General features: G+C 34.0%; 1 protein-coding gene across 1 annotated transcript in view; it reads right to left on the bottom strand.

The window, feature by feature from the left end:
- Positions 1-334: 334 nt before the first annotated feature.
- Positions 335-13,087, bottom strand: part of LOC114339139 (uncharacterized) — a 31,952-nt gene continuing 19,199 nt past the window's right edge. The window contains exon 2 of the mRNA XM_028289772.2: positions 335-3,901. Coding sequence (XP_028145573.1) covers positions 3,315-3,901 — 587 coding nt within the window. The 3' untranslated portion in view covers positions 335-3,314. The remainder of the gene's footprint in view (positions 3,902-13,087) is intronic.

The following is a 13,087-nucleotide window of genomic DNA, read 5'->3' as shown; positions in this document are numbered from 1 at the left end:
TTTCATTTACTCTGCATATTCTTCCTTTTTTATTGTCTTTAAATTTCACTAATTTTTCTTTACATGATTTGGTTCGTATGTAATCTACAAACCTTAAGTTGTTCCGAAACCCCCATTTATGTTGACTCGAATATTTTCCTAATTATTGTTTTTCATATCACTCTGTATTAAAGCTGTGAATAGTTTAGGAGAGATGGTGTCTCCTTGCCTAATACCACTCTCCAAGGTGAATGTACTGTACCATTACTGCGCTCTGTAAGGACTATTAACATGGAGCGATGCTAGACTGTGTCAAATACCTTCTCAATGTCTAAATGTGATATTAATGTCTAGGCATTAAATAAATTGAACCATACAGTAATACAAAAATATATAGAATCTTTCAACTCATTGATATATCATTATCCGAAACAATATCCCCCCTTTTTTGCAAGGTAGGGCAGTATAAAAAGGCAAACTAAACACCAAACTAGATGAGGTTAAAAGAATTTTGGAAAACAATATGAATGGATCCAATTATGTAATCATGAGTCAACAAACGCAGCTTTGGGACAGTACAAAAAAAAAAGGAAAACGAAAACAAAACAATGCGAGAGTCGAAGAGATAAAAAAGGATATTAAAGAACTGAGAAAAAATAAATATAAAAGAGCAATATTTTTTTTTTCTATACTTTTGTGGGGAGGTCTACCGATTTTCCCCAAATTTTAGTATATTGTTGTACTACAATAAAAATGACTCTCTGAATTTTTTCAGATTTTTTTGAGCTCAGGCGGTCATGTCGTGAGCCTTAAAAGACAAAAAATAGCCATTTTTAACTATTTTTTTCTAGGATCCCTCTTCACAGAAAATGATTTTGAAAATGTCATGTTTTAGCTACTGATTTCTACTTTTAACTTGGATTTTTTCAACTTTTGTCAAACGTCAAGGCGCCAATTTGGTAAAAATTAAAGTAGACCCACTTTTTAACAAAAATGACCATATTCAAACATCTATAAAACAGCTTTTAAGTAACGCAGCTATATTTAGGTAGTAACGACTCGATAGATCTAGAAAACATCTATAATTTTGTTTATAAAGATGTTCAGATGAAGGTTTTAAAAGCAAATAGCCAAAGAAATTCCTTTGGGAGCTTATAATATAATATGTAAAAAACTACCTTCAAAAAATTTTTCGTGCAATTTGAAGTTGGCAGAAAAAAGTTCCACCTCTGTAAAAATGGGAAAAACCGCGTTTTTTGTAAAGAGGGCAATTTCCAAACGACCGTAGCTTGAAGAGTTGTAAAGGACGAAACAAACTTTATAAAACAAAATTGTAGATGTTTTCTAGATCTTTCGATTCGTTAGTACCTAAATATAGCTGCGTTAGTTAAAAGCCGTTTTATAGCAGTTTGAATATGGTCATTTTTGGTAAAAAGTGGGTCTACCTTAATTTTTCCGAAATGGCGCATTAACATCTGACAAAAGTTAAAAAAATTCAAGTTAAAAGTGGACATCAGCAGCTAAAATATGACGTTTTCAAAATTATTTTCTGTAAAGGATGACCCTAGAAAAAAAATTTTCAAAAAGCGTTAAAAAGAGCTATTTTTTGGTCTTTTAAGGCTCACAAAATGGCCGCCTGAGCGCAACAACTGAAAAAATGTAGAGTACTTTTTTTTTTGTAGTACAATAACATACTGAAATTTGGCGAAAATCGGTAGACCCCCCACAAAAGTATATAAAAAGTAAAAATATTGCTCAAAAATATATATAATATAGTACATAAAAAAACTTTGGCAGAAAGTGTTCGTAGTCATTTCTACAAAATATCATTAGTGATTTTATATATGTTTTGTTTGCGGTTTTAAACAAAATTTTCAAATTAGAAAGACTCAAAAGAAGAAAAACAGCTGTATAAAAATAAAATTCCTTATTTCTTGAGCAGTGTATATAGTCCAGTTGGGTTAGACGAAAAATCAAAGGCCTAATCTTGCATGGCGTGGCGAGCTACCCGAAATTTTATTATTCTAACCTTTAGAGGGGGGAAATAGTAGTGTAAATTTTTCCAGTTATTTTCCTCAACTTGGAAAATATCGACAGCACGAAAAAAATTGTTAAAAAGGAATTGTATGAAATCGCATTTGGAACAATTTCAGTTCCTACCATTTTTGTTGCAAAGTTGAAAATGGCGGAGATGTTGAGCAACAATGGCTCTCCTTTAAAACCAAAATGGCGGCTAACGCAACGGCGGAATTCAGTCGCGATTTTAAATTCAAACTACTATTGACCCCCCTATAGGTTAGAATAATAACATTTCGGGCAGCTCGAGCTGGCAACCAGATAACGTTTACAAAACGTTGAAAATACGTCATAATTATTACCAAACCACGTCAATTTATCACGTTTTTTCGACGTCGAAAGTCACGTGAATTTGTCCCGCCATAATTGACGTCATTTTTATAACGTTTTAAATACGTGATATCAAAAACGTAATTTTTGCGTCATTTTTTTAGATTTATTTTTCATTTTATGGTTTTAAAAATACACAATAATTATTCGTATAGGCATTGTTGGTATTGCAATGTTTCCATTTAACCGTTTTAAATTTAGCCCATAGGCTAAAAGCAAATCCAAATGGAAGACTCTGTAAAATGCATAGAATTACAATACCCTCAATGCAAGATACAGAATTTTGAAATTTTTTTTAAGAACCATAATAATTAAAATTTTGGTAAATCAATTATAAAACTCCCCAAATGTCGCCCTTTATCTATTTATTTCTCTATGCTCATCCGAAATTTATCAGAATGCAAAATTAGTTTAGCACATAAATGATGAAACTCTCCTTTATGGACCCATTTAGGTTTTCTAGTAATTTAGACACTTTTTGAAAATATTGTACTTTAACAATGAATTTTCCTTCAATAGATAATTCAGTTTTCTTTCCATCGTCACCTTCCGACACAGAAAGGACTACGGTGGCGACTAGCTCACAAACATATCTTTGTATGGAAACACAAACAGATAATTGCTTGCTATGTAACGCATACCTGATGATAGCATCGCTGATCGCGCCATAGCAGTGTATGTGAACGTGCACTTAGGCTGTCTGAAATGAAAACGTTTTTTAAACGTATCGTAACGTCATTAATCTTACGTATTTAAAGTCACCTACAAAAGACGTATATATGACGTAATGTACAAACACGACACGTGTATATATTCAACCAAAAACTGACATTTCCTCGACGTTATTGACGTCACTTGGTTGCCTGGATCGCCATGCAAGGTCAAATGCTATCCCGACTGGACTAATATTTCTATAAATTGTACATTGACTAATCTGGTTGTGACTCATTTAAAGGGTCTTGTACGGGAGTAAAACAATGTTTCTGTAAAATTTGTAAAAATTCTACCCTAACAGACAATTTCTGTTGTTGTGAAAGGTTCCTAAAAGATGGTACCAGCGATAACAAAAAATATCTATCTTCATCTACTTCATTGTGCAAATAAAAATTATTATCGTCGTTAACATCTCCATTCTGAAATCCTTCCCATACCTCTAACACAGGAGACTGTTGGTCAACTTGGGTATTGACTTTTGCTTTCTTTTTTCTTACAGCAGGCACAGATGTGTCTGTATATTGTGACTCTTCGCTTTCAAACTTAAGAACTTCAGCCTCGTGTGTTTCTTCCTCCTCCTCCTCTTCGTCTATCTCAACTTCAACATCTGGCTTTAAGTAAAACTTCTGGAATTCTCCATCATCTGGTTTAATATATGGCTCCAAAAATAACATGGATCTAGAGTAAATATATTCACGTTTTCTTTTACTAGAATTTCTTGCTGGCTTTATTTGTCTTCTAACGTTTAAGTCTTTCCGGAAGCTATCTCTCAAGTTTCTCCATTTTTTTTGAACTTGTACCACTATAAATAAAAATAAAAAGGTATTAGTAATGTTTTGTAATAAGATATCTACAATCTACATGTGTACTAATATAAATGAAAAAAATTTTAGTATAAAACAAGCAATTGGATTTTCTAAGTCCTATACAGTGATGAGCGCGCTAATAACCGCCAAAATAACGCAAAAGATGGAAAACATAATACATTGCGAAACAAAAAGAGATAGAACTAGTGGAGGTGGAAATTATCGTTATAAACGTATAAATAATTAACATTACATTACATAGTTTCCCACCTTTAGACGTCTGTGACAGGAGTATTTTATAAAATTCTACTGTCACAGTGACAGTTGTCATACTTCTCTGATGCGTCTAAAGGTGGGAAACTATACAGTATGGTGCTGATGAAAGGAATAAATTCTTTATTTCGTAAACCGGTGACTTTAAGGGAAAATCCCGAAATAGGTCGATTTTTATTTTTAAATTTTTGGCATATTATGTCGTACTAGTCACGTCATCCATCTGGGCGTTATGACGTAATCGATGATTTTTTTAAATGGAAATAGGGGTCGTATGCTAGCTCATTTGAAAGGTGTTCATTTCTCTGTTCACTAATATAAACATTTACATGATTATTTGCAAAGGGTGTCAAATTTTAATTAAATTATTTAACAAAAAAAAAGAATGCAGGTAATTTATTTAACTCAAAATACATTTTACTGTTGCCCGAAAACAGAAAAAAATGTTTATTTCAGAAATAAACATTGACAACATAGAATGAAGTAAACACTTCTGTTGTATGTAGGCATATAAATTTATTAAAATTCTTAAAATTTATCCATAAGGGAGTAGAAGTACAAAACGTTTTCGGTCAAACTGACCATCATCAGTGTAAACCTGGAAATAAGTGAACCACTTAGATTGAAATGCAAAAGGGTGAAATTTTAAAAGTTAAAAAAAAAAAGAAAATGTGGTTACTTACGTCCAGTGTACAAGTCCAGTATACTTGTACACTTCTGTGTATTTGTATATCTTTCAAACTTTCACCCTTTTGTGGTTTACACTGATGATGGTCAGTTAAAACGTTTTGTACTTCCATTCCCTTGTGGATAAATTTTAAGAATTTTAATAAATTTATATACCTACACTGCCGTGCTAAGCCCAAAGGCGGTAACTGATTTTTTATCGAAAATGACATTTTTGTATTTGTAGGTAGGTTTCATTATATTATAACGCTTCTACAACTCCAAAGACTTTGTAAATATATTCTAGATACCCATTATAATAGTTCTACAACCCTAAGGACTTGGTAAAAATATTCTAAATACCTAAAATCTACGTAGAAATACAATAATCTCATTTTCGATAAAAAATCAGTTACCGCCTTTGGGCTTAGCACGGCAGTACATACAACAGAAGTGTTTACTTCATTATATGTTGTCTTAACGAAGGTATACAGCCAACTACAGGGTTCACCCTTTTAAAGTTTTAAATAAACATTGCTTTTCGATTAAATCAATGTTCAAGCCAGCTCCCGCCAGCCACCTGCCTCTTGGAAGAGTGAACATTTAATTTAAGCGAAAAACAATGTTTATTTGCGATATAAACATTGTTGTCTTATTTCTGACAGCAGTAAAATGTATTTTGAATTAAATAAATTACATACATTATTCTTTTGTCAAATAATTTAATTTAAAAAAAAATTGGACACCCTGTATAAATAATTACGTAAATGTTTATATTACTGAATAGAGAATTGAATAACCTTTCAAATGAGCTGGAGACCGACTTCTATTCTCACTAGTCACGATGACGTCACTAGTAGGACATATATGCCAAAATAACATAATTTAAAAATAAAAATCGACCTATTGCAGGATTTTCCGTAAAGTCGCCGGTGTACGAAATAACGAATTTATTTCTTTCATTTGCACCATACTGCATAATGTAATGTTAATTTATATGTTTTAACCCATACTAGTTTCATCTCTTTTTGTTTCGCAATGTATTATGTTTTCCATCTTTTGCGTTATTTTGCCGGTTATTATCATCACTGTATTTTCGCCCAATGTGACTAAATCTAACCGCAAGTCCATATTTGAACTCTTCGTGTAACTTTTTGTTGATTGATATACGATTTCACTAATTTTGAGTCGTTTTTGCCAAACTTCTGGTGAAAATAGGATTGCACCATGGCTCAGTGCTTAGTCCTTATTTATCCTCATTAGTTTTGGATCAGATAATTTATTTATTTATTTATTTACGGGATTTAATTACCCATTACTACAAAATAATTTAAGGCTATGGGTACATAATTCGCAAATATTTTACGTGTATCCCTACTTTTTCTGTCTTTACACGGCAAATTACGCGTAGTAAAATTCACACTGGTATGGATATGTAAACATTACTAGAATGTCATTTTACTTGAAAATGTCATCATTAATTTAAAGAGATGGGTTTTGAATGTTCTTGGATAACTGTTATTTTTATAATTGGAAATTATTAATTCAGTTAATAAATGTGATAATTTTTCACTAACTATGTATTCAGTGATTGTAATAATTTATTTGTACATCAAAGACTAATACTCAATCGAGAAAAGAGGAAAAGTGTTAAAGTGATTTTTTAATAATATATTGTTATGGAACGCTTCCAATTTTGAACATCTTTAACAACAAAATACTTGGATCACAGAATATATTATCCTGATGTATTCTCTGCTTGGATCTTCCACAAATAATACACAATAAATAACTTTTTATTAAGTTCACGTCTTAAATCAATTCATCATCATTCTCTTTGCCTTATCCCTATGCGGGGTCGGCTTCCCTAATTGCATTTCTCCACACAATTCTATCTTGGGCCATATCAATGTTAATCCCCTTTACCAACATGTCCTGCCTTATCGTCTCCCCCCAGCTCTTCTTTGGTCTTCCTCTCCTACTCCTTCCAGGAATCTGCACTTCAGCTATTCTTCGTATTGGGTGGTTAACGTCTCGACGTTGAACATGACCAAACCATCTTAACCTATGCTCTCTCATTTTGGCATCAATTGGTGCCACACCTAGACTTCCCCTAATATACTCATTTCTAATTTTATCCTTCTTTGTCACTCCACTCATCCATCTAAGCATTCTCATTTCCGCCACATGCATTCGCTGTTCCTCTTTCTTTTTCACTGCCCAACATTCAGTTCCGTACATCATAGCTGGTCTTATGGCTGTTTTATAGAATTTTCCCTTCAGCTTCATTGGAATTTTTCTGTCACACAACACACCACTCGCTTCTTTCCACTTCATCCATCCAGCCCTAATTCTACTGCATGCATCTCCATCTATTTCTCCATTACTCTGTAATACCGATCCTAGGTACTTAAAACTATTGCTTTTTACAATCATTTCACCATCCAAAGATACCATTTTATTTGTAGTAGCTCCATCTTTAAATGAACATTCCAAATACTCTGTTTTTGTCCTACTAAGTTTTAAACCTTTTTCCTCCAGAGCTTGTCTCCACTGTTCCAGTTTTTGTTCTAAGTCTCTTTCACTATTTCCTACTAACACGACATCATCAGCATACATTAAGCACCATGGAATGTTCCCCTGTATTTTCGCTGTTATCTGGTCCAAAACTAATGAGAATAAATACGGACTAAGCACAGAACCTTGATGCAATCCTACTTTCACATGAAATTTATCAGTCTCTCCCACACCTGTCCTAACACTAGTCGTTACTCCCTCATACATATCCCTCACAATCTTTACATATTCACCAGGGACTCCTTTCTTATTGAGTGCCCACCACAGAATCTCTCGAGGAACTCTATCATATGCTTTCTCAAGATCAATGAATACCATATGAGCGTTTGTTTCTTTACTCCTGTATTTTTCCATCAACTGCCTTATAATGAAAATTGCATCTGTTGTTGATCTACCCTGCATAAAGCCAAATTGATTCTCGGATATTTCGGTTTCTTCACGTATCCGTCTATCAATTACTCTTTCCCATATTTTCATGGTGTGGCTAAGCAGTTTTATAGCCCTGTAGTTTGTACATTGTTGTATATCTCCCTTGTTTTTGTAAACAGGTACCAGTATACTGCTTCTCCATTCGTCTGGCATTTGTCCAACTTCCATAATTCTATTAAATAGGCCTGCTAGCCACCTTGTTCCTGTCTCTCCCAATGCTCTCCATACTTCCCCAGGAATATCATCTGGTCCTACCGCTTTTCCTTTCTTTATTTTTTGAAGCGCTTGAGCCACTTCCTCGTTGGTTATTTTGGTGACCATTGCTGCTACTGTATCCGTTGACTCTACAGGCTGTCTGTCAAATTCTTCATTTAATAAGCTGTCAAAGTACTTTCTCCATCTCTTTTTGACATCCCTTTCGTGAACTAGTATTTTATTATTTTCATCTCGGATACATCTAATCTGATTAAAATCTTTTGCTTTCTTTGCTCTCTGTTTGGCTATTTTATATATCTTCGTTTCGCCTTCCCTGGTATCAAGTTGATCGTATAGGTTTGAATACGCTTCTGCTTTAGCTTTTGCTACTGCTACTTTCGCTTCCTTTTTGGCGACCATATAGTTTTGAAGATCTATGTCCGATCTGGTTTCTTGCCACTTTTTATATAATTTTCTCTTCTCTTTTATGTTTCCTTGTACTTCATTTGACCACCACCAAGTCTCTTTATCTTCAAACTTCTTTCCTGACGTTTTCCCAAGTATTTCAATAGCCGTCTCTCTAATAATATTGGCCATTTTTCTCCAAATTGTGTTAGGGCTTCCTTTCATGTTCCAACATATTTTTTCTACTATTCTTTCCCTGAATAGACCTTCCTTCTCATCTTTTAGCATCCACCACTTGATTTTTTGTGGTCCTCTCCGATATTTTTGTTTAGTTTCGCTTTTTACTTCGATGTCCAGAACAAGCAGCTTATGTTGTTGGCTTACTGTCTCACTAACTATTACCTTGCAGTCCTTGCATTCACGTATGTCTTCTTTCCTTATCATGAAGTAGTCTATTTGGGATTGATGTTGTCCACTTTTGTAGGTAATAAGTTGAGTTTCTCTCTTTTTAAAGAATGTGTTAACAATCGCCATATCCAATGCTGTTGCTAATTCTAGCATGTCATCTCCAGCTTCATTTCTAGTTCCAAAGCCTAATCCCCCATGTATTGTTTCATATCCTGTCTTGGCTTGGCCCACATGTGCATTGAAATCACCTCCTATTATAACTTTCTCCTCCGCTGGAATATCACTCAGTATGTCTCCCAATTGATCATAGAAAGCTCTTCTTTCATTCTCACCCAGACCTGTTTGAGGAGCATACACACACACAACATTCAATACCTCTTTATCAATTACAAATTTCACTGACATCATTCTATCACTCGTTCTTACAACATCTACTACGTTATCTTTCATTTCACTATCAGCAATTATACCAACTCCATTTCTAGTGTTACTACTCCCTACATACCACAATTTATATCCATCACCTAGTTCTTTCGCCCTTTGTCCTTTCCACCTAGTTTCTTGAATACAAGCAATTTGAACTCTTCTTCGTTTGAGCGCATCCACTAACTCCAGACTCTTACCTGTAAGACTACCAAGATTCCAAGACCCTATCCTGATTTTTCTAACCTGCAATGGTGTTCCCCCTGAGATAGTCCTCACCCGGAGATCCGAATGGAGGCTCATTTTACTTCCGGAACATTTTACCTCAGGAGATGCCATCATTTCAGTATAAGTTTTTATTTCGTTTGGAGAAGGTCTTTTCATTATTATGGCCTGAAAAGATTTTTGGATATTTGATGCCTGAATGCCTTTTCTATCAGCACCATACCCTGCCCTGTCCTGCACGTTTAGCCAATACACCACCAATGCAACCAAAGTGCAGTATTACCCCACACCCGCCTGCATTTTTCTGTATAGGCCAGGATCCCTACTGTAAGGACTGCCCTATAAGCCAATGTATTGTTGCCCGTATCCCGCCACTAGGAGGCACGTACTTCATTCGGGATACTTCACGTCTTAAATCAATTATTTATCAAATACACTATATTTCAATAATATTTAATCAATAACTCAACATATTCCCGATGCAATGTCAAATATTTAAAATTGTCACTGATTGTCAGTGTCTGACTGACAATATATGCTGACAATATTATATTCGGCTGAGTGCGTTGTAAGACAAAGATAGATTTGGAAAATATTACCACGGCATTGTGTTTATTTTTTTCAAATCCTGAAAAACTAATAAATATTTTTGAAAAATTTAAACGCAGAATGAAAGACTAAATTATTACCGAGGGCCGAAAGTCCCTTAGAATAAATAAGAAGTTTATTTTGAATGATATATTTGAAATTAAAAATCACACTAAATTTTCTCTTAGTTTTTCACCCCTGTAACTTATTAAAATAAACATTATAGAAGTTCTCAGGGACTTTCGGCCCTCGCTAATAACGTGATCTTTCATTCTGCGTTTAAATTTTTCAAAAATACTTATTAGTTTTCTCAGGATTCGAAAAAAATGAATCCCCATTTGAATAGCATTGCAGCCGAAAATACGTACCGATCCTCTTAAGAGCTAAAATATACATTAAACCTCAAAATAAATTATAAAAATATGTAAATACACTTAATTAAAATCCCAAAATAATAACATATCACAGACAATATTAAACATCGACAATTATTTGGACACTTAACACTAAATCACCTAGCTACCTATAAAAAATATACTTATAAATTTATAAATTTAGTCCTGTCGCCAGGGGGGGTACAACGGCCTCCTTAATTCAGATGGACTTACCCAAGTTTTTTTTATATATTTTGACCCGTAGAATACGAATTTTTTGGGTAACAGTTGATCCGGATGTCGATAAGATTGTTATAGACAAAGAACTTGAGGAATTACATAACAGTGATTTCTCGCAAAACAAAACATATTTTTGTATTTTTTGGGTCATTATAAGCAAAAAATATTCCTACAAGTTTTTTCGTAGAATGCATAGTTTTCGAGATAACCGCGGTTGAACTTTCAAAAAATCGAAAAATTGCAATTTTTGAACCCGAATAACTTTTGATTAAAAAATAAAGTAGCAATTCTGCTTACCGCATTTGAAAGTTTAAGTCAAATTATATCGGTTTTGATTATTTGCATTGCTACAAATTAATTTTTTTATTGTTAAACTAATCTATAAACACATAGGTTTCCCGTGCCTAATACATGCGTTTTAACGCATGCTACGTAGAAATTGCCTCGCTTGCACTTGTAGCTACTCTACCTACTCGTTCGATTTTAAATGAGAAATCATAGAAAACATCACTCACATACTAGGTGTTTACTACAGTTTACAGCTTTCTTTAACAATAAAATAATAAATTTTTAGCAATGCAAATAATCAAAACCGATATAATTTGACTTCAACTTTCAAATGCGGTAAGCAGAATTGCTACTTTATTTTTTAATCAAAAGTTATTCGGGTTTAAAATTTACAATTTTTCGATTTTTTGAAAGTTCAACCGCGGTTATCTCGAAAACTATGCATTCTACGAAAAAACTTGTAGTAATATTTTTTGCTTAAAATGACCCAAAAAATACAAAAATATGTTTTGTTTTGCGAGAAATCGCTGTTATGTAATTCCTCAAGTTCTTTGTCTATAACAATCTTATCGACATCCGGATCAACTGTTACCCAAAAAATTCGTATTCTGCGGGTCAAAATATATAAAAAAAACTTGAGTAAGTCCATCTGAATTAAGGAGGCCGTTGTACCCCCCCTGGCGACAGGACTACTAAGCGTTAAATCCTTAATAAAGCACATAAAGCGTCTTTGAGTTACACTGAAATCAATGTTCGGAAATAAGTTATTGGCTGTCCTTACAGACCTTGAACTAAAACTATTATGCTTTACATTAGTTATATATAAAGGTTGTTGAAACATGAGGTGAAATCTAGTATAGATCTGGGCAATCAGCAATACCATTAAAAATTTTGTAAAGATCCTGTAAGTCCCTACTAAGGCGATAACAGTGAAACTACAGGGTGACACTCCCTGGTGCTCAAAGTATGCTGATGCTGTAGTGTTAGTAGGAAATAGTGAAAGCAAGTTAGAACAAAAACTAGAACAGTGGAGACAAGCTCTTGAGGAAAACAGTTTAACACCTTTGCTGCGTTACGGGACAAATAGACCTCATCCTAGACTAACGGTTCGCTGTGTCGCAATTCACAGTGGCAAATGGGGTATAGGTATACTTACAGGGCATATATATGCCTCGTAACACACCCAACGTAAGTTTATAAATATCTCTAAATGCAGCCAAGGTGTTAAAACTTAGGACAAAAACAGAGTATGTACTTTCTTTCTTTCTTTCTCCCCTTCCTTGTACCCTATCAGGGTGTCGGATTTGGGATCGCTATTTTAATTTACATTCACGCATCTCTTCCATTCTTTTCTGTTTTCCGCCATTATTTTTAATTCCTCGAGTGATTTTCCTTTAACTTTTCCCGCCTCTACTATTTGCTGTATCCATTTTTTTCTTGGTCTGCCTCTTTTTCTTTTTGCAATGTTCCTTGCTTCGTGGACTCTTCTCGTAATTCTGCTGGGTTGCATCCTCATCAAATGCCCATACCAATTCATTTGTCTCTTTTTTAGTTTATTCATTATTGGTTCTTGGTTGGCCATTCTCCTAATAGTCTCGCTGCTTAATCTATCCCATTTTGTCTTTCCAACTATCCTTCTTAAATGCCTCATCTCCATTGCATTTATTCTGCTCTTATGTTTTTCCAGAATTGTCCAGTTTTCACTTGCATAGAGCACAGTCGGTATCACTATTGTGTTATATATGTTTATTTTTGTCTCTCTTGCAAGTTCTCTTTTCCCCAGTATTGGGGCTAAGGCATAGTATAACTTGTTTGATTTCTTTGCTCTATTTGTTATTTCCCAGTCTATTTTTCCGTCGTTAGTAATAATACTTCCCAGGTATTCGTAAGTTGTAACTATTTCCAGTTCTGAGTTTTTGCATTTTATCTTTATTTCATTATCTTCTTTGCCGTTGATTATCATTATCTTACTTTTTCTTTCGTTTATTTCCATTTTTAGTTCTTCTATTTCCTCTACCAATATATCCCTTAGTTTCTGCATTTTGTTCTCGGAATCTGCTATTAGTACTATGTCGTCCGCATACATTAAGA

Source organism: Diabrotica virgifera, chromosome 5 (assembly GCF_917563875.1).
Source record: "Diabrotica virgifera virgifera chromosome 5, PGI_DIABVI_V3a".
Classification (NCBI taxonomy): Eukaryota; Metazoa; Arthropoda; class Insecta; order Coleoptera; family Chrysomelidae; genus Diabrotica; species Diabrotica virgifera.
The sequence above is the reverse complement of the archived record's forward strand: the minus strand, read 5'-3'. Positions and strand labels throughout refer to the sequence as shown.